The sequence below is a fragment of the Eptatretus burgeri genome, chromosome 15, assembly GCF_056783735.1.
Source record: "Eptatretus burgeri isolate ZD-2024b chromosome 15, Ebu_testis_v1, whole genome shotgun sequence".
Taxonomy (NCBI): Eukaryota; Metazoa; Chordata; class Myxini; order Myxiniformes; family Myxinidae; genus Eptatretus; species Eptatretus burgeri.
Window position 1 is genome coordinate 9,678,830 of NC_140975.1, and position 22,077 is coordinate 9,700,906.

General features: G+C 40.4%; 1 protein-coding gene across 1 annotated transcript in view; it reads left to right on the forward strand.

Annotated features, from left to right (window-relative positions):
- The window catches only part of LOC147011462 (ubiquitin carboxyl-terminal hydrolase 16-like), a 93,583-nt gene that overhangs the window by 40,534 nt on the left and 30,972 nt on the right, over positions 1-22,077 (forward strand). The window contains exons 7-9 of the mRNA XM_085858007.1: positions 13,041-13,136; positions 14,831-14,952; positions 17,847-17,934. Coding sequence (XP_085714133.1) covers positions 13,041-13,136; positions 14,831-14,952; positions 17,847-17,934 — 306 coding nt within the window. The remainder of the gene's footprint in view (positions 1-13,040; positions 13,137-14,830; positions 14,953-17,846; positions 17,935-22,077) is intronic.

Sequence of the window (22,077 nt, forward strand, 5' to 3'; positions counted from 1 at the left end):
GAAACTAATGGGACGTTTTACAGTGATAATGTCATTCAAATATCCTCAGGAATAAATTCGGTGTTAATTCACTGTGATTTGATTGATGGTGCTTATAATGATGGGAAAAAAACAAATACAATATTTTCATTCAGCGCATACTCAACCCCAATTGGTTATAAATTCAATATGGAACCCAAAAATTTGGTTTATCTACCTGTGTCAGGAAAAACCATACACAGAGTAAATTTTAGGATAACCGACCAAGATAATCGTGTGATTTCTTTTAATGGAGAAGTTATATCCATCAGAATTCACCTACGTGAAGTTTTCCAATAAATAAATACGATGGTTATTGTGAGGAAACACGAGTTGGGAAAATATAAAATAATTACAGGGGATGGGATGTTCCTTTCCCCATACTACAAGGGTGAAGGTATGTATCTTGGTAGAGGATACTATAAACCTAAGAGACAAAGGGGTGTTGGACATCAATTTAGAGGAGATGGGATAATTGATACTCTCATGGGTATTGGTTCAACTATTCTTAAACATAAAGATCTAATTGGTTCAACTGCTTCTGCTGTGGGAAATGTAGCAGGTGCTGTAAAGAGTATAAAAGATGCTCAGAAGGAATCTCATAAATTACAAGCAATAAAAGAAATTAAGAAAGGCAAAACTCAGTTGTCCCCCCAAGAACGACAGAAAATAATTCAAATACTTGGATCAGGGTTTCAAAAGTTTTAACATCTTTTTTTCCGAAACAAATACAAGTATGGAAGCAATTGATAGTATCTATGATTTGGATGATACTATTATTATCTCAAACTCCACTAAAAAAGAAGATTACTTCAAGGTAAATGCAATAACTGGAACAGACTGGAATACGAATGGTACAAAAAGTTTTGAAATAAATAATCAACAAACCTATTTGAATCTCTCCGAAAGTTTCTTGTTGTGTAAATTTAAATTCACTAAGGCTGGGAATAACACAAACGCTACACTTGTAAATGATTTCTTCTGGAAAATGTTTGATAGTGTGCGTTTGTATATTGGAATGCAAGAAGTTGAAGCGGTTGATTATGTCTCTGCTGTATCTGAAATGATAAAATTTACACTCTATACATTCAGTGATAGAATGGGAAAGGGGTCTGTCGAAGGTTTTATTCCTGATATGTCAACGGGAACAAACACAGACCCTGGATATACTCAAAGGAAAGGAATGTATAATGATGATACAAAAACAGAAAATATTTTTTACTGTGGCAGTTCCTCTTAAAGGTATATTTGGATTTTGTGATCATGATAAAGTTCTGTATGGTCTTAAAATTAGATTTCAACTACAGAGGAATGATAATGAAAATCGATTGCTTTTTGGTGTTGGTAGTGCTTTTGGTGAACAGAATAAATTTGTAATTGAGGAGATGAGTTGGTATATCAGTAAATATACTCCTAATCTTAAAACAGAAGAGATGTTGAATCGAAGACTTAACTCAAAGAAACCACTCAGTGTATCATACCTCAAAAGAAGATGTCAACACGTTAAACTCAATCAAACTACTTACACGTGGAATTTGGGTGTTCTGGAAGGAAAGCCACGATATCTGTGGATCATTTTAAAAAAGCCAGATGGTGATACTGCGACTGATAAGAATAATGCATTGAGTGATAATGCTAAGGTGAAACAACTTCGCGTTTCTCTAGATGGAACATTTTACCCACGAGATGGATTGGAAATTAATTGGGAAAAAAATGATTTTGCTGAAGCATACAAGTCTTACCAAAAGGTGTGTGAAAGTAATGGAAATAAAGAACCTATTTTGGATATGACAGCATTTAAAAGTTTGTATACAATCTATGCGTTTGACCTGAGCGCTCAAAAGGAAACTATAAAGTCTAATCGAGTGGATACTTCCCTATACATTGAAAGAGGAGAGAGTGAAGAAGTTGATACATATTGTTTGCTTTTGGAAGAAACAGAATTGCAGATTAATACAGATAATGGTGTGATGATTAGTCTCACATAATTTTTTGTTAAATAAATGAGTGGCAAAGTACTAACTGGGGTATATGTTAATCAAATCAATCTTCATAAACTATCATCTTGTGTTCAAAATCAAAAGCCTTGTACGATTAACGTTAATACAATTCAGAGAAAAGGAGCAGTAAGAATGGATGTTTTTCTCACAAGAGAACAGGTTAAAATCTTGAATGACACTGGCTCACTTAAAATTAAAATGACAAAACCAATGTTGAAAAAATATTCAATAAGAGAGACGAGTGGAGGATTTCTCCCATTTCTAATTCCTTTATTTGCTGGTTTAAGTGCGGTTGGAGCATTGACGGGTGGTATTTCAACAGCGGTGAAAACTGCCAACGAAAGGAAGGCTCAACTCCAGGCTCAAAAAGAATTGGAAAGACATAACAAAGAGTTGGAGAAACAAATTAGTGGAAGTGGTGTAATTGTAGATTTTGCTGAAAAACTTGAAGGTCTGCCTGATAAAGCGAGATTGTTAGTTGGAGATATGCTTTCTTCTATAGCACAAGCAGGTGTAAAATTAACGAAAAGAGGTAATGGATTATATCTTTCTAATAAATAAATGAGCATTGATGAGTGGTTGAAAGAATTTGGAAAGAATACAACATCAAATTTACAACTTGTCAAATATTGTAAGAAATTAAAAATTCATAATGTGGTTATTTGTATGAGAGATGAATTAACAAATGTGCCGAAACATACAAAGAATATTATTATGAACTTAGAAGATAATAATGGGAACGGTTCTCATTGGGTTTGTATTTTTAATAGTCAAGACAAATATTATTTTGATAGTTTTGGTCTTCCGCCACCTGTTGAAGTCATAAAATTCTTACAGAATGGTGTTTATCAAACATTTCAAGTCCAAGAATTAAATTCCAAGTGTTGTGGTCAATTATGCCTATATGTGTTATTTCAACTCAACAAAAATAAAAAATTTTATGATATTATTTTTAATCTAATATAAATGACTTATGTTGGTAAAGATGGTTCTATCTTTGGTGTATCTCAAGAACTGGATATTGATTTATGAAATTATTACACAAAGGCACAGGCTAAATATAATATCACCAAAAATATTAACATGAAAAATGCTTTCAATTAAAAAATTATCCAACCCCAACTGAAGCGAATGACTTGGTGAGATTAAGTGATTTATCACAATATATATATACTTAAATAAAACGGCTGTGTATTCCAAAGATACAGAAGTGTTGATATTATCTCCAGGTCATACAGAATTCACAGTTCGAATTAAAATAAATTTTTATAAAGAAGGGCGTATCGTTTGTATGAGAATAGAACAATGGGGGTATGATATGAATGATTTAGGGTATAATTAGTCATTTAAAATTAACCTCGAAGACCTGGAACAATTAAATCAGTCTCGTAAGGAAGAATATTATCCACTTGGTATCGAGAATGAGTTTTGTGGAGCTACGATTAGTAAACAACAAATAAAAGAATTTAATAAGGGTAAATATAATAATGGTTTTGCCCTTGTTTATCTCATGAAAACAGAAAAAACAGGATTATATATAATAAGTAAGGAAATACAAAATGATTTAACTATGGGAAGATGGGGAGGTGTTTCGTGCCATAATATTATTCTAACATATATTTCTAATACATAAATGACAGCAAGAAGGCTTCAAGAAAATTATCATTTCTGTGTTCAAGCATACCTTCAAGAAAAGGGTATTCGGTATTTTAATAAATATGTTCTACAACATAAGAATGAGGTATTTTCAATAAAAGATTGGCATTATGCTGATGTTGATAAACCGACAACTTTAGATTTAATTAGAATGTTAAATAATGAAAAAATTATAAAGTTAAGAAAAGGTAAGGCTCTTTTAGAAATTCAAAAGAAATTTTATTGGTTTCCTGTTGAAAAAAAAATTATTTTGGATACAGGAATAACAAGAAATCCTGATGAATATATGTATAATATTCTATGTGGTGTGAGCGATTCAAGGATAGTAAGGGATGAGGAAGGAGTTGAAGAAGAGAGGGAAGAGGAGGAAAAGGAGAAGAGAGAGAAGGAGGAGAGGGAGAAGAAAGAGAAGGAGGAAAGAGAGAAGAGAGAGAGGGATGAAAGGGAGAAGAGAGAGAGGGAGGAAAGAGAGAGAAGAGAGAGGGAGGAGAGGGAGGAAAGAGAGTGGATGAATAAATATCAAAATATGGAAACCAGTGAGATTCAAAAAAGATTGGTGGTATTACAGAAAATAACTCAACCCACCGAGGAGGAAAACAAAGAATTGATAAGTCTATTTACAATACTTTCGACAAGACTATTGACATCGAGAAGATATGTATTTTAATTCAAGTTTTTCATTTTTTTTTTTTCTTAAATAAATGGGGGAGAGAGTGAAGGCATTTCTAAGGATTCTTTATGTTTTAAAAATTAAGATTCAAATGTGCATGTTGGAAACTAAAAAGGTTTTTGCACTCTGCAGGAATTTTTCTCATAAATAAATGAGTTATTGTCTCAAATGTAAAAAGAAAACCAATACTAAAAATATTTCATATATTAAAAGTAAAAATAACAGGGTTATACAAAAAGGTATATGTTCGGTGTGTGGTTCAAAAAAAAATCAATTTATCTCCCAACACAAACTCGGAGGAGATATACAAAAGTTTTTATCAGGAAGTAAATTTACAACTACTGGAATACCAGGGGAATTACATCTTCCAGGGTATTCTTTCTGTGGTCCAGGCACAAACTTGGATAAAAGATTAGATGAGGCAGACAATCCTAAATCCTGGAGTAAACCAATCAATAGAGTTGATGGTGTGCATGAGACACGATATTGATTATGGGAATACCACAACGTTGGAAGAAAAGCATGAAGCTGATAGAGAAATGTTGTATAATTTGTCTCTGATACAAAATCCAACCTTGAGAGAAAAAGTTGATCGGTTCATTGTGAAGAAGATGATCAGTGCTAAATTGAAACTTGGGCTTGGAAATTCAAAAAACTTATAGGCTCTAATGATGCCATTAAGACTGAAGAGCAATTAGCTGATGAATTACATAAACCAATATTCACAAAGTTTCAGAGAAGGAAAGTTTATTCCAAGGAAGTAGATTATATCTGGTCTGCTGATTTGATTGAACTCAATAATGATAAGGGGTACAAGTATGCTTTAACCGTTATTGATTTGAGGAGTTGATATGCGTGGGTTGTCCCTTTAAAAAACAAAACAGGTAATACTCTTATGTTAGCTTTTCAACAGATATTTAATAAAAGTAAGAGAAAACCTAAAAAATTGTGGACTGATGAGGGTAGAGAGTTTTATAACAAGACATTTATGAATTTTCTAAAAAATAACAGTATTACATTATACAGTACCTTTAATGAAGGGAAGGCAGTTGTTGTTGAACGTTTTAATCGTACCTTAAAAGAGAGACTATATAAAAAATTCACACAACTCGGTTCACTACAATGGTCATCTTTTATTCAGGATATTGTGGATAAGTATAATGACACCATTCACACGGCAACAAATATGAAACCATCAGAAACATTTACAAAATTAAAATATGAAAAAGAGATTAATGTCAGAAAACCTAAGTTCAAAGTTGGTGATATCGTAAGAATATATAGGTGGAAATCTCATTTTGAAAAGGGTTTTACTAAACGATGGACGAAAGAACTTTTTAAAATTGTTGATGTAATAGATACGGTTCCTTGGACTTATAAGATATATGATTTGGAAGGGGAAGAGATTTTAGGTTCATTTTATTCACAGGAATTACAAAAGACAAAGATAAATTGAAATTTTTTGACTCCGCCCCTTTTTGACTCCACCCACACAAGCCCCGCCCACACAAGCCCCCGCCCACACAAACCCCACACAAACCCCACCACACACCCCCCCCCACAAGCTCCAATAAATTGAAATTTTTTGACTCCGCCCACACACGCCCCTCCCACCGAAGCCCCGCCCACACAAACCCCACACAAACCCCACACAAACCCCACACAAACCCCACACAAGCCCCACACAAGCCCCACACAAAAACTCCACACAAGCTCCACACACACAACCCCCACACAAGGACCACCCATATTCATCATATTCACATAATTAGTGATTAGTTAATTAGTTCCCCACACACAACATGTTTATTTAATTAAAAAATTGTCCACCCATCCACACAAGCTCCACTCATCCACCCATCCCCCATCTCTCCACCCATCCATTTATCCACACAAACCTCATCCACATTCACCCCTCCCACACAAGCTCCACCCACATAAACCCCTGCCCATATAAACCCTGCCCACATAAACCCCTCCCACATAAGCCCTGCCTACACAAGCTCCACACAAAACCTCCACACACATAAACCCTGTCCACATAAACCCCTCCCACACAAGCTCCACCCACATAAACCCCGCCCACACAAGCCCCACCCACACAAGCCCCACCCACACAAGCCCCACCCACACACACCCCTCCCACACAAGCCCCTCCCACACACACCCCACCCACACAAGCCCCCACCGAAGCCCCGCCCACACAAGCCCCGCCCACACAAGCCCCACCCCCTCATCCCCCTGTGCGCCCCCACCTTTGACCCACCACCTCCCTCATCCCACCCCCACCCTTCCCCACACACACACATGGGGAGGGGAGGGATGGGATGAGGGGGTGATGGGTCATTGGGGGAGCGCACCTACCCCCCCTCCCCCCCCCACCCCTCCCTCTCGTTCATGTCTTGATTCTTTTTTTGTAATTCAGAATCAAGTAATTGTAAACAAAACAAATATAATTTATTAATATTGAAAATATTAAATATTCATTTGCGAGAATGTATAATCTTTCCCAGCAATCTTCTTCAGATGTCTTGTGATTTCGAAACTCAGACACCATATTCTGTTTTGAAACAAAAAGTGGATAATAATTAGGTTTTATAAAGATAATTACATGGTAATATGAGTAAGCCTCGTTGACCACTGAATTAACACACCAGGAGCCTGCCATCCTTTCAAGGTCAATAAAATGAATTCCAGTGTACTGACAAAACCACGTCCAAACTAATGATGCAACCAACATAAGGCGACATTCTAAAGAGAGAGTGATATTAATAATAATTCAGAAATATTTACCTCCAGAAAATCATGTGTTGTACGAGTGATATTAATAATAATTCAGAAATATTTACCTCCAGAAAATCATGTGTTGTACGAGTGATATTAATAATAATTCAGAAATATTTACCTCCAGAAAATCATGTGTTGTACGAGTGATATTAATAATAATTCAGAAATATTTACCTCCAGAAAATCATGTGTTGTACAAAATTGCTTCAACAGCTGATGTTGTGCGATAGTGCTGAAAAAAAAAAAAAGAAGTCAAGGGTATAGATGAAGAGACAGACAGAGAGAGATACAAACAGACAGGGAAAGCAACACACACACACACACACACACACACGCACACACATACACACACACATAGACACACACACACGTGCCTCACCATTGGTTTAATTCATTCGAGATCAGAGACCAGTCATTATAAATCATTGACCTCTTCAATAAGAGCAGAGAGAGGTAGGTAGAAAGACAGACAGAGAGAGAGAGACACACACACACACACACACACGTGTCTCACCATTGGTTTAATTCCTTCGAGATGAGAGGACGTGATAAGACTTCGTGCCACTCATTGTAAATGTCTTTCAATTCTCTTCTAAAATCATTGATCTCTTCAATAAGAGTATTAATTTCATGGACCACGTCGTGATATGTGAACTCAATTTCTTCCAATGCCCTGTCAGGGAAAAAATATATATATATATATCAGAATTATCATGATTTAATTAATAATCATTTGCTTCATCGTTCAAAGAGAAAACCATACACAAACTTACCAACTCTGTAGTGGGCTGTTGTCTTCATCGGAAGAAAGATCGCCCATGCCTCAGTTGTAAAAATGAAAATCCCGTCTGGCAGAAACTTTGTCTGGCGAACCGCTTATAAAGCAACGATGAGGAGATTGCTTAATCATTGGGTGTGGCCACAGGAAATGACAAGCTTCTCAATGATCTCATCTGGCCACCGCCCGAGTTGCAAATCATTTTTGTACATAAACCACGCCATAAAAAAAGTTTTCAGTTCGTGTTCTGAGATAAAATATAAACACGAGACCTTGTCTCACAGAATAGTTCCTATTTTTTCACAGCATGACAGTCCAAAACCACTTCCTCATTCACACAGCACGGCCGTGTCAAAAAAACACTTCCTCATTTTCACGGCATGAACTGAAAACATTTGAAACAAAACTTTTTTATGGCGTGGTTTATGTACAAAAATGATTTGCAACTTGGGCGGTGGCCAGATGAGATCATTAAGAGAAGTTTATCATTTCGTCATGGCACAAAAGGGGTATCTTAAAAAATATAAAGATTCAAATGTTTTGTTTTTCAATATTTTAGATGGGGATTATTGTGCAAAGAAAATTAAACTATTGAAGGAATTTGAGAATGAACAAATGTTTATAGGTTCAATGAGTGAGCTAAACAATATGCATTGGTTATTTGATAAAGAGTGCCCCGAGGCTTAGACGTTTCAGATATTTCTTTAGAATCACCTTTAACAAATCTTTATCTTGTTGTATGGGTTATTTGATAAAGAGTGTCCCGGGGCTTAGACGTTTCAGATATTTCTTTGGAATCACCTTTAACAAATCTTTATCTTGTTGTATGGGTTATTTGAATAGAGAGTGCCCCGAGGCTTCGACGTTTCAGATATTTCTTTAGAATCACCTTTAACAAATATTTATCTTGTTGTATGGGCTATTTGAATAGAGAGCCCCGAGGTTAAAAGGGGAAATAAAAAATGACCGTTTTTACAGCCATTTTTCCCTGCTGTGCAGGGGTTTGGCTTTTTCTTGAGGCAATGTTTTATGGCCGGATGCCCTTCCTGACGCCAACCCTGGTCGCCTCTTACGACACACAGGGATATGGTACACCTATTCTAACCGGGGCATACACCGGGACCAGTACACTGGCACTCATTTCGCCGACCTCGGAAGGATGGCAGGCTGAGTCAACCCCCTGGTGTTAATTCAGCAGCCAACGGGGCTTGAACTCAGGACCCTGGGATCCCAAGCCGCCACCCTAACCACTAAGCCAACACCAGGCTCCAGGTTAAAAGGGGAGACAAATAAATATACCTTGGGCTAAAAGGAGGATTTATTTTTTTAGGGGAAAAAAAGGAAAATTTCATGGCTGAAAATCCCCCATTCATTTACATGGGGAAAAGTGAGCCAGAACCAGTATTCTTACCCTACTCCTGTGCAAATTAAAGTCTTGGTTAAAATTAACAAATAAATGCCATCTCTCGCTCACCCAAAATACATCTCTGGTCTTTCAACATTGCAAGAATGGGTGCCGTTCACCAACACACCTTAGTTTCTTCTCTTCAGAGGTATTTAATAATGTGAAAGAAAAGAAAATCAGACATGTATACGCACAGGATGGTGGAATACCAGTGCCACGTTCCAATGCACCTCTCGACGACACGTAGTCCTCAAGCATTCATCTCCGACATGGAAGTTTGAATGGACAAAAACATCAATATCATTGGTTTGCTCGAGTAACATTTTATTGTGGAGAAATTGCAAAAGGTAGCAAGTTCACTGATACGCTGATGGAAAGCATATACCATGCCATTTTCAAATCATTCAATATCCTGCTTGCAATTGACATTTTCAATGTGTGCTCCACCTCTGTTCAAGTTGACTGTCACCGTCTTCTTACCATTGGCGTCCCTGAACCAACACGGTCCCAGCATACCCCCATCTAACATTCAATGCACAGAAACAAGTGGACTTGGAGCCCTTGAGAGACGTCTCAGAAACCTCCTCAAGAAGCTCAGTAACCTCCTGTTGTGATTGTTGTTCGCCCCATTCAAATGGAAGTGCGTTTCATCACTGAACCACAAGGAGTTGATCCAACTTGCGTATCTTTCCATTTTGTCACTGAACCAATCACACGTTGTTACTCAGGCTGAGGTCACATTTGCTATACAGTGGCCGTATGCCCTCTGAATTGGCAGAAACGTGCGGCGGCCGCAGAGTTTCTGCAGTGGCCTCAGGGTAGCCCTACGCCATTTGGCTATCTTTTACAGGTCGTAAGGTCACCGTGGAATTATAACGCGGAGTTATAACTTTTTTCATTCCTACGTTCGACGTAGCAATTTGACAAGCTGAAAAAAAAAACTGGTAAAAAAAAAAAAAAATTACCCCTTTCGTTACCGTCCGTCTGGCCGCACGTTCGCCTTAGGGCCCCCATGCGGTCGCCTTGCGGGCACCTTGCGTCTGCCTTGAAAATTCTATGGCCGCCGCAGGAACGCCCTCAGGTCACCGTGCGACATCAAATCAAAGACCGTACGGCAACCCCACGTTTTCGGTCTCCACAATTTATAAATACGCCGTGCAGCTCCCCGAAAAATAAAAACATATGTGAGTGCTACATTGTGCGACCGTGGACATACTGCGGCCGCCGTATAATTGCTAGTGGCCGTAGATTTTGGAGACCCCACGGCCGCCATGGCAAATGTGACTTAGGCCTAAATACGCCGTGCGGATCCCCGAAAAATAAAATAAAAACAATGTCACCCGCAGGGTGACCCGTATCTTGCCAAAAGGTGACCACGTGTGACTTCTTTAAGGTCACACTGAGGTAAACAGAGCTGCTATCCACCAGGAGCGACTCCTTGAGGAATATCTGCCTACGAGAGATTCCAATGAGAATCGTTCTACAGAGTAACCATGAAAAATATGCGTTTGCCTCATAACGTCACCAAATGACGTCATAATGTCTCAAGCTTGACATATCTAGAAAGCACTCATCGAGGTGTTCAATTTGAGGTACTACACGATCTGGTTCCTAAAACTTGAAAATTTGACCTTGGGGTCAAATATGTTTGACCTCAGGCGCTAACCATGAAGGTCAAGGCCAATCGCCACCAAAAATTAATCAGCTGAGCGCCAGACCATGAACTATATTCCCATGAAGTTTGAAGACAATCCAATCAAAATTACTCAAAAAATAAGGGTTTCGTCGACTCCCCTGATTTGCGACAGTGACCTTGACCTTTGACCTTGACCTTCAAAATTTTATGCGCTGAAAGGGACCTCTATAGGCCTCTGATATGCGAAGTTACAAAAATTTCCAATGATAACTGTACTCTGCAGAATTTTTTATATGTGATTACAGACAAACAAACAAACAAAAAAAAAATAAAAAAAAAACATACAAGCTGACTAACATATCTTGCAAAAACTTCGTTTTGGCAAGATAATAAAAACATATGTGACTGCAACATTGTGCGACCATGGAAATACTGCGGCCGCCGTATAATTGCTAATGGCCGTAGATTTTGGAGACCCCACGGCCGTCGTGGCAAGTGTGACCTCGGCCTCAGCTTGCCATGTCATTCAAAGTTAGTTTATGCCTTTCAGATATGATGTAGGGGTCGAGCTTGAGTTCAGAAGTGAGAATGCGCCACACAGATCAGATGAGGCTGAGATCGCCAGTTCTCGGGAATGCCGACGGTGGGATTTCTTGGCACTTTCGATCGCAGAATCTTTCACAAGATCAATGTTCCCTTAGTCCGTGGTAACACTTGGTGGGCGGCCACTGTTGCCTTTGTTTTGATGTTTCATGCTTCCATGTGCTTGGAAGTGCTCCACAAACCGCTGAATGCTCCCATTGTAAGGTTCATTTTGCGTGTGAACATTGTAATACTTCGAGTATCGTCCAAAAAGTCATGATTTTCATTTTTTTGTTCCACTGTGAACACCATTGTTGACATCGGGAGGGTCCCACTAACTACTTGTTAGAAATAGCATACCATCACCACCACCATAACCTGCAAGAGAGAGGGGGTAAAGCATTAGAAACGACAGACTATCATGCTGCTCAAATAGTCCACTTTTTTGAAACACCTTGTACATGGGTGTATGTCTTGTTACGTGGACCGAGATACGTGGTGCCTGTTTTTGGATCACAATTCCGACAATTTTCTGCCTGTCATGAGTATGGGATACCTGGAAAGTGGGAGCATAATCATTATTTTAAGGTTGGAACACTATTATTATTATTATAATTATTATTAATTTTATTGTGATTATTATGTTTTTTTAATGTATATATATATATATATATATATATATATATATATATATATATATATATATATATATATATATATATATATATATATCCCTCTCCCTCCCTCTCTTTCTCTCCCCCTCCCACCCCCTCTTCGTTTTCAGGCCATCTACGAATTACATAGGCATGGGGAGGGGCGGATTCTGCCATTTTTAGCTATGTAATATGTAGATGGCCACTGAAACGTCGTGTTTATTACCTCCGCCACCGAAGGTGGACGGAGGTTGTTTTTTCACCCCTCTCTGTCTGTTTGTCTGTGAGCAGGATATCTCCAAAAGCTAAGGACTGATTCGGACGAAACTTGGTGGACAGGTTGCGTGTGTGACAAGGACTAATTGATTTGATTTAGGTGGTGAAGATCCGGATCCCAATCTAAATGCGAGAATTTCATAATTTTCTAAGTGATTCATTACCATTGAGATATGATGCCAAAACGATACTGTGTACTGTGTAGTATGATATTTCAAAAAGTTGTGGACAGATTATGGTAAAACTTGGTGGATGAGTGGGGTCGGTGACAAGAACATGCCGATTTGATTTTGGTTCAGGTCCGGATCCAGATCCGGCCTTTCAGTGTGATACAAAATGTAAACTGGTCAGTCTGGTGGAAGTACACACTTTTATAGAATGCTGTTCTAGTTTTTTTCTTATTATTTTTTATTTACTTTAATTTTTCTCCGAAATAATTTCGCATGTCTGTGCAAAGACCTTGGATCCCAGATATGTTTTACCTCCTTTCACAGGCAGAGCAGATACTTTGAAGTGTGAGTACACTTTCCCATCTGTGTTTGATAGAGATTGGGGATGGGGGGTGTTTACTCCTGGCAGAACCTTGCACAGACCCCAGCCTTGCACCAATTGCTGTGGCACACACAGGTCGAGGGAGTGAAGATGAAGGTTTCACTTCTGATGGAAATACCTTTGGTGAGCGTGGGGGAAGGGTTGGGAGGGGGACTTGATTCTAGATTTCTGTGGTTTGTTAAGCACCATTGAAAGTGCAAATATAATCTGAAAGTTTGATAAGTGATGGTGGCTCTCTCTGCTTGGTTGTTGATAAAAAAAATTTAAAACCTCTGCTGTGCACAGCAGACACACACAAAACTGACGTGTATAAAAATAACACAAGAATATTTGTCCGATTAAGCACTGCGTTGTCGAGCAGACATCAGGACAACTGCAATGGCTGATAAGGCCACCCACGCTTTTGAAGCAAGCTCAGAATTTGCTACCTGTCCGTACGGACGTAACTGGTCCTGCTACGGATGGCAGCAATGAATAAGGTTTCTATGGTGCTTTGTACAGTTCGTTGTCCTTTCCGTGAATGCAAACATCATAAATATGAAAAGAATAATATTTGAGATAAAGTGGAGTGAAATTTAATATCGTTCATGGGATGGCAAGCATTCGTAGTAAATTGTGCAAATTGGCTAATTATGAAGATTACTTGATTATTACAGGACACACAAAACGCGAGCCATTTATTTCACCTGCAGTAATTCAAATTCTTGGTTATTATGAAGTAAAAAAAAAAATGACCGAGCCCAAGAATGCACACCCGATGATCATTGTGCCGTGACAAACAACGTAATTATCATAATTGACCTAAGTGTTTGTATTGAAATTGGGTAGAAACTAAGGGCAAGGTGCCATCAACAAGCGCAACATTACAGGGATAGCTGCATGATGTGGACACCGAGTTAAAAATGATGAATTTGTCCGAGGAATCTACTATTCGATGAAATGAACAAATATTTTGGTGTCTTATCTTGGCGGAATAGCTCTCGGGTACGCACACTCACCTCTGTGCTGTCCAGCCTCGGTTCGAACCTCGACTGTCACCCTGCTGTTTCACATGCGGGCCACCGCATCGGTCGGAAGGACGTTAAGCCGGAGGACCCTTCTGCCGGCACTGGTCGTCGGTGGACGTTTAATAAAAGAGCCCACGGTGTCACTTGGTGAAGAGGAGGCGAGTTATCGCGAGCTGCCTGGAATAAATTGTTAAATCCTGCACATTTGGGTGAAAGACGTCGGCCAAAAACGTTCCCGAACCGACCGTACAAGGAGGGAATAATTGTCATCATTCAAGAATCCGTCTGTCTGTAATTTGACATGTAATTTAAATGTGACACAAGGGTTTAGAGAGGTCGAAGCTTCACACCCGCTCACCTCTTCAATGTGCCCTGACCTTGTATTAAGTTTAACGCCAAGTCCCATTTCACGGACTTGTATTAAATCCGATGACGAAGCGTCGTGTGTCCTTATTACCTTTCGGCCCGCTATCTTCACACACACTATGGGCACCTGCTCTGCTGATTTTATTGTTCCATGTGAAGCAATCTCAACATTTTGATGTGCTCTGGATTATTTAGATTGCAGATGGGATCTGTTTGGCTATATTCTGGATGTCGGGTTGATCCAATTGGCGAATCTTTTCCCACCGATAACAGGTACAGATGTTTGGTACTCGGTGGTTATAGCTCGTTTAAATGACTATGGTTAATGTATTAAATAATGAAGAGTGTGTGTGTTGTCTATTGCAGTGGGTAGATATCTAAAAGACTTTTGGACGTCTCTGTCCCTCTCTCCATCTACCCTTGCCCCTCCCCTCCCCCATGAAGAAAATTTCTCTACCACCACCCGGGCCACTGGCATCATCACTGCTGCAAGTCCTCGAAGCAATGGGCATTGCTGGACATGGACCTGTTGTTCCGCGGGGGCTGTTTGGAAAAGTGTGCCAGAGGCAAGTACGGGTGCTGTACGATTTCGGTACAACTGTGCATCTTGTCGTGTGCGTGGAGGCTTTGAGAATGTAAACATGTGATTCTCTGTCGCTGGAATTGCCAAAGGCAAACGGTCAGTGTTCCACAGTTGCCACAGATTAATACGGTCAAAAGGGTAAGAACGTATGTGAGAAATGGAGAATGCTTGGAGTTGACGGTGAAAAGGGGGGCTTCGTATCCCATTGGAAAATGTCTACATCTTTTATTGGCCACAGATGAGAGGGCGATGTTGGACAAGTTAACTAATGTTAAGGATGTACGTTTTCCTTTTTATTGAGGGGCAAGTGGTATTTTGCTGTCAACCTATTGACATGAAATCAAATCTGTCAGCTGGTTGTTTCCCAATCACCACCACCACCACCACCACCACCACCAATGTTTCCCCAATTGTGAGTGGCCAACATAGCAGAAGACGTGACCTCGTATCATCAACTCGGATGGCTCTACCTCCGGTTGGAGGTTCCAAAAACGAAATGCGTTGATTACTCCTTGCCCTCCTTTCCCACGTGTTCTGTTCATTATTCTTACTTTCTTCCCCTCCCAGAGCTTACCTTTCTCACAAAGGTGTTTTATAATTCTCTTTTCATGGCCTTCCTCTATTGAAGCCGTTTACTCAAAGCTTTTCCTTTGCGTTGCCATTTCCTCTTCACCTCGACATTGGGACGCACATTGTTTTTATTTCTTTATTTATTCATTTTCTTGAGGTGACGGATCGTTAGTTGGCAGTCTGTGCATCTCAGCAAGGTCGAGAAAGGGCGCAGCAATCCGCGGCTGGGGTTGAATGCTTGTCGGAGGGTAAACGCGCCTGTAAGGAAGGTTTTGTGTGTGGTTTTTTTATCGTTTGTTTGTTTGTTTGTGCTGCAACAAGCGTGCCTGCAAACGGACAATGGGGCCCGTAGAATGCACCGGAATTGCCTGACACGGCCGCGGACCGCAGGGCCGAGGGCACGTTCGGAGACGAGCAAATTGATTTGAGATTGCATGCGCACACTAGGTGTCAGGTGTGCTCCTGGGTTTTTCAATTAAATCTCTTTCGCTCAAACTCGGCCATCTGTAAAGATGTCTTTTTTTTTTTTCTCTCTTTTTTTTCTTTTCTTTTCACTCGATAATACATCGACTTATTCCCATCCGAACCACCTCCCTCCCCCACCTGTTTCCTCAATGGAATATCATTGAAATACAGAGCGTGTCTGTAATCGGCATCTTTTGTAAAGACCAAAATTTGGTAACATTGTGTACTTTTTAATACGTTCTTTTTCTGCCCCCCCCCCCTGTGGTTGTTTGTCGAGCGAGTGCATTCTTGAGGGGCCACTCGACAGAATTCAATTTGTAATCTTCCGCGCGTGCTTCGGTGCTACATTTGTGCTTTTCTTTGACTGACGACAATTTGACTTTGCCCGCACTCGGCCTGGCTAATGGCCAAGCATTACTGCAATAGCGTCGCATCTGCTACTAGCTTCCGCCTCGACCCCGCATGTCCCATTGTTCCTTCCCCTACCCCCCCCCCTCACCCCGACCTTTTGATTCTACCGTTCCTCTAACGAGCCGCATTTCTAACTTTTAGTTGACTTTTATTTTGCATCTTGTTGGACTGCTGATGTCATCTTTGCCACCCTTTACCACCCCCTCCTTCCCTCTCTCTCCCACCACAACTTCATTGTAGCATCATGGCGAAGGTTGCATGTTGACCTTTACTCATTGTGCCAGGTGCATGGTCACTCCAGCATGGAAACTTTGGGGGTGCAGGTGTAATAAACTGTGGGATTCCTGAAGCATCTTCAAATTTAGTCTCTCCATAATCGCTTGTACTTCACACTGATGAACAAATTCAATCTATTTTCATTTTTCGTTCCACTTTTAGAATGACTGAAGTTGTCTCCCAACCTCAAATGCTCAATTCCACCCCTCCAAACCCCAAGTCCTCAACCTCCCCTCCAAACCCCAAGTCCTCAACCCCCCCCCCCCCAAGCGAGCTTCAGCTCTCCTCTCCCAGCTCTGTCCCTTCTCTGCCTCCTCTCCCCCTTTCTTCCTGTTCGTCAAAGCAAAAGGGCATTCTAACATCATTATGTATTATTTCTTCATTACCTCATTAAAGTAGTGCCAGGTGTGAAATGACAGTCGAAACAACGTCCAATTCACAATCTCGTGATATCAAGTGATTGTCAGTAGCCTAATTGTGCCAATTAATGATTAACCTGTCCACCTAGTTTTGTCTGATTCTGTCGACAACTTTTTGAGATATCCTGCTCGCAGACAAACAGACATACAGGGGTGAAAACATAACCTTCGTGTAATTAATGCACGTACTCACGGTCCATCTCATGTTAAAACGGTACGTAATTAATAGGCATTCTCATGAAGATTGACCGAGGCTTCACTTCGATTCGGATTCACCATCCACCTGTGTTTTTCAGTTTTATATACAGTATCTTCATTGATATCAAGCGAATCGTATAAAAATTCAACCTGTTGGTAATTGACATTCAAACGGACAGAATAACAGACCAGACCAACCAGTACGCTTATGAATCTTTGATTTTGCAAGTAACAAAGAAACAAAAAAAACATGCATGAATACATAACCTCCTTCAATCTTCGCACAACAGAGATAGCCAAAGCAGTGTCAATTTTTCAATGTTAAGGAGGTCACAATTGATGGTGCTGTGGTCAACCTCCTTAAAGACTATTAGGGAGCGCTGATTGAGGAACGAGAGAGAGATATATATATATATATATATATATAGAATATAAATACATAAGTGGGATATTTTGGAAGAAATGTTTTTTTTTCTGATTCTTCACTGATATTCATTGGCACATAATCCCGTTGCTTTCATGTCCCCGACCATGGCAGAGCTCCGAGGTTCAAAGGCTTCCAGCAGCAGGACAGTCAAGAACTCCTTAGGTACCTGCTAGATGGTGTCAGGGACGAAGAGATCAAGGTGAGATTGGCTTTCGGCACATTGCTACAGCAATGATGTTGGAACTGTGTGAAGCATTCCAAAATGCTTCTTTTGCTGCATTTTAAAAGTGAATTTGTGTTGCTTGGCGTATCATTCAGAGTAGGATTAAATTATTTGGCGTAAACACTCCTGTTGGCAATCTCGTTATATAATTGTAGGATTACCAGATTACTGGAAAAATAATGCTTATTGTGGGTTGTCACCCAGCAAGTCGATGCTTTCTTATGGACAGTCCGGGCTGACTCGCCTTTCTTACGGGAACGTGTTCAGCACACCAGGTCAATTCGTGACACCAACGGTCCAGTGGACCAATGATGTTTCTCCCTTGATAAACCATGTGATTGCCCTTCAATGATGATACCTCGTGGCGATTCCATCACACCATGCCGCTGGAGGGGAAGGAGCAGGTCCATCGGTAAATTTGGTACGAGATGGGGGCTCTTTGAGAGAGCAGTTTCATTGAGGTTTCTCATGTTGATTACTTGTGTAATGCATGTGATTTGACCCACCTGACACCAAAATATTTTTTTCATTGAATTGAAGTTTGCACTTTGAGGCTCAATCCCTGGACGAATGCGCATCATTAAAGTGAAGCTCAGGTCAACTCCCAATGGAGTGTAAAAATAATTTATATATGCACTTCCCATCTCCTAACCAACTGGATTCAGGAGATATGCAAAGCTGTTCCCCCCCTCCACTCACCCACCACTTACGCTCCTTTCGATAGAAAATCGACAGTGCATATTTCGAGAAGATTTTGAGTTTGAACTTGAGATATGCTCATTGAGGGTATGATGAGAGTCTTCTTTTGCAAGCATCATACATTTTCTGGATTTGCTTGTTTGAACATGAAGCATCTCTCTCAGCTGCAATAGCCATCGGAGACCCGATGGACACTTTCCTACAACACCGATGTCAAAAGCCACGCTTTGTCTCGAGCAGTTTATCGTTTTATTTTTGTTGCTATAATCCTGGACAAAATGTACATACTGCATGTGGATAACACAAGATGAAGAGCGATGACATCGAGTTCCGCGAATGAATCCCCAATGCTCATCGCCAGCGTAAACAACTCGAGAGCACTCGCATGCTTGACGCCATAGCTATCGCCATTACTTTGAACATTCCATTGTCTTCGTGTTTCATAATGTCTCATCACCAAGTAAACTTTGAAGTCTGTTCCAATATTGGAAGCAACGTGCAGTTTTCATTGTTTTTGAGCATTTTCATTCTCCAGCCCTCTTGCCTTACCCTTGTCCTCCTGATGCCTTCATCGTTGCAGCCAATTGGCAGCTCTGCTGTGCTTCAATAAAAGGACCCCGTGTGCAGTCCCTTTTCCATGCGGGCATGCCCCACCCCCATCCCCTACACTTCTTTCTATATGTTCAGCCCACGCGTGGGCTTATATGTGCACCGTGGTCACCTTGAATGGGTGTGGTCTGCAGGGTGCTGGTGGTTCCTTTGCTTGCTGGATGGCACATAGTTTGTCACTTTAAACTGCAGCCATCATTGTAAATTCCTGTACCTGTGTATTGCAGGCTATGGTTAAAGTATACACCATTACTCCCTCCCACCCACCACTGCCCCACTCTAAAGCTTATCATAATAATTGCAAAAGGACTGTGGGTGCATTTATATAAAATTATTATAATGAGGTCAAAGGTATTTTCATTATGACTGTGGCATAACACCGTGCTTGTTGGTCGTCGGTCGTTGGATAGCACAATTCCGGAGGTTTCATCTTGTGTCATTGTTAAGGCCCAGTCACACCTTGACGTTTTAGCCAGGAATGGCAACGTATAAAAATGCATGTAAAACGTTGGCGTACGCTGAAGTTTTGAGGTTTTTTTTTTAAGTTTTGGTCGTATTCATAACGTGTTGGTAACGGGCACAGAACGTTTCGTTGTGTTAAAGATAACTTGTACCAACGAATGCTTAGCCTGTTGTCGGCGTTCACAACCTATGCCCAACGATAGTTTAACTTCGTCATAGTGCGCTGCACATATCGCCGACGAACTCGTGGCGTTCTCTGTTAAAAACCTGCTGCTCGCCGATTTAAATCATAACCGCCTGAAAATTGGAAGTGTCAACATCGCAGTCACACCTTGACGATTTAGCCAGCGTATGCCGACCTATGAAAAATGTGTCTAAAATGCTGGGACACGTCGAATACGGTATGGGTAAGTTGTGTATACATTAGGAGCACGATGAAAAACAATGAAGTACGCTGGCATATTACGTGGTACGTCTAGTACGTCGTGAAATTTCAAGCATGCTGAAAATTTTACGACGTACTCGACGTATGGCTCACAAGTTCCGCATACGCTGGCATAAGTTCTCAGCACGCTCCGCAATCGTTTACACACGTCGGCCACACGATACTTGAAAGTTACTCATAGGTCGAAACACGTCGAGGTAATGTTTAGCATTCCCGAAACTTAATTTTTAACCTACGAGTAACGTGCTTTGAACCTATGAGTAGCGTGCTTTGAACCTATGTGTAACGTATCTAAAACGCACATTGGCGTATGTAGACGAATTTGATTGACGTCTTCCGGACGACCACAGAACTTACTGAACGTGTTTCTAACTTACAGCTACCGTATAATGGCGTATTGGCAGCGTTTAGGGGAATTGGTATATACAAATGGGCTTCACAAGAGGAACCCGTCAGTGTTGCAGACTCCATGTTGAGTAGATGTCAATGTCAGTAGCAGTAGCAGTAGCAGTAGTAGTAGTAGTAAGTAGTTCGAGAGAATTTAGTGATGTCGATGTTATTAGTAGTGGTAGTATTTTGAGAGAATTTAGTGATGTCGATGTTAGTTGTAGTAGTAGTAGTAGTAGTAGCAGTAGTAGTTCGAGAGAATTTCGTGATGTCGATGTTAGTAGTAGCAGTAGTAGTAGTTCGAGAGAATTTAGTCATGTCGATGTTGGTAGTAGTAGTTGTAGTAGTGGTTCGAGAGAATTTAATGATGTCGATGTTATTAGAAGTAGTAGTTCGAGAGAATTTAGTGATGTCGATGTTGGTAGTAGTAGTACTTTCAAGTAACGTGTTGCAAAGTGTGAACAACGTTCGTGTCGCGTGCTTACAAAACGTCACTCATAGGTTAGAAATAAGTTTCGGGTACGCTAAACATTACCTCGACGTGTTTCGACTTATGAGTAACTTACAAGTAACGTGTTTCGTGTGTCAACGATCGCATAACGTGCCCACAACTTATGGCCAGCGTAGCGGAACGTGTGAGTCATACGCCGGCACACGTCGTAAAATTTCAAGCATGAAAAAATTTGAGGAAAACCCTAAAGTTCAATGTTTAAAGCCAGCGTACTACCACTTATGGCAGTGTTTTTCAGCGTGGTCTTAACATATACAAAACGTACCCATAACGTATTCGACGTGTACCAGCGTTTTACACAAATTTTCAAAAAATCGGCATAAGCTGGCTAAAACGTCAAGGTGTGACTGGGCCTTTACATTCAATTTGATGATCTTTATTGTATTTTGCAAGGAATGTGTTCCTCATGATGAATGCTGTGGTAGAGCTTTTGATGCATGCCCCATTGGCACTGTGCAAAAAATATGAAGATATTGCTAATTGAGGTGTCAGTATGATTTTCGTCAAAACAATGCCGAAATCAAGAAAATGACCAAATACCAGGTTCTCAAAAATGAACTGAAAGGATCCTGGAAGTTGAATTGCTGGAATTGTACCAGTGATAAATGGAGGAACGCGAATGATGAAAAACCTTACGGAGATCTCAAAAAACGTCTCTGAGAATATTACCACAAACAAACTACAGTTGGAGGCTGTCCGGGGCTCAATGATTATCATGAAAAGAGCCCTCGGAACAAATCTTTGAGAACAAGAAAACTTCACAGCTTGGTCTATGAATCAAATCTTGATCTCTAACCAAAACGGAGGTGGATACTTCAAGATCAGGGAGGACTCCATTCCACCTTCCGAAACCTGCATATGGAGATAACAATCAAACACACACACGCGCACACACACACGCCTTTATACGAGCAAATACAACCTGTCGCTTCGCTGATGGTAATTTTTAGGGGGGGGGGGAGTAATAAGGAGGGGAGAGGAGGGATGGGGAGTGAGGAGAGGTGCA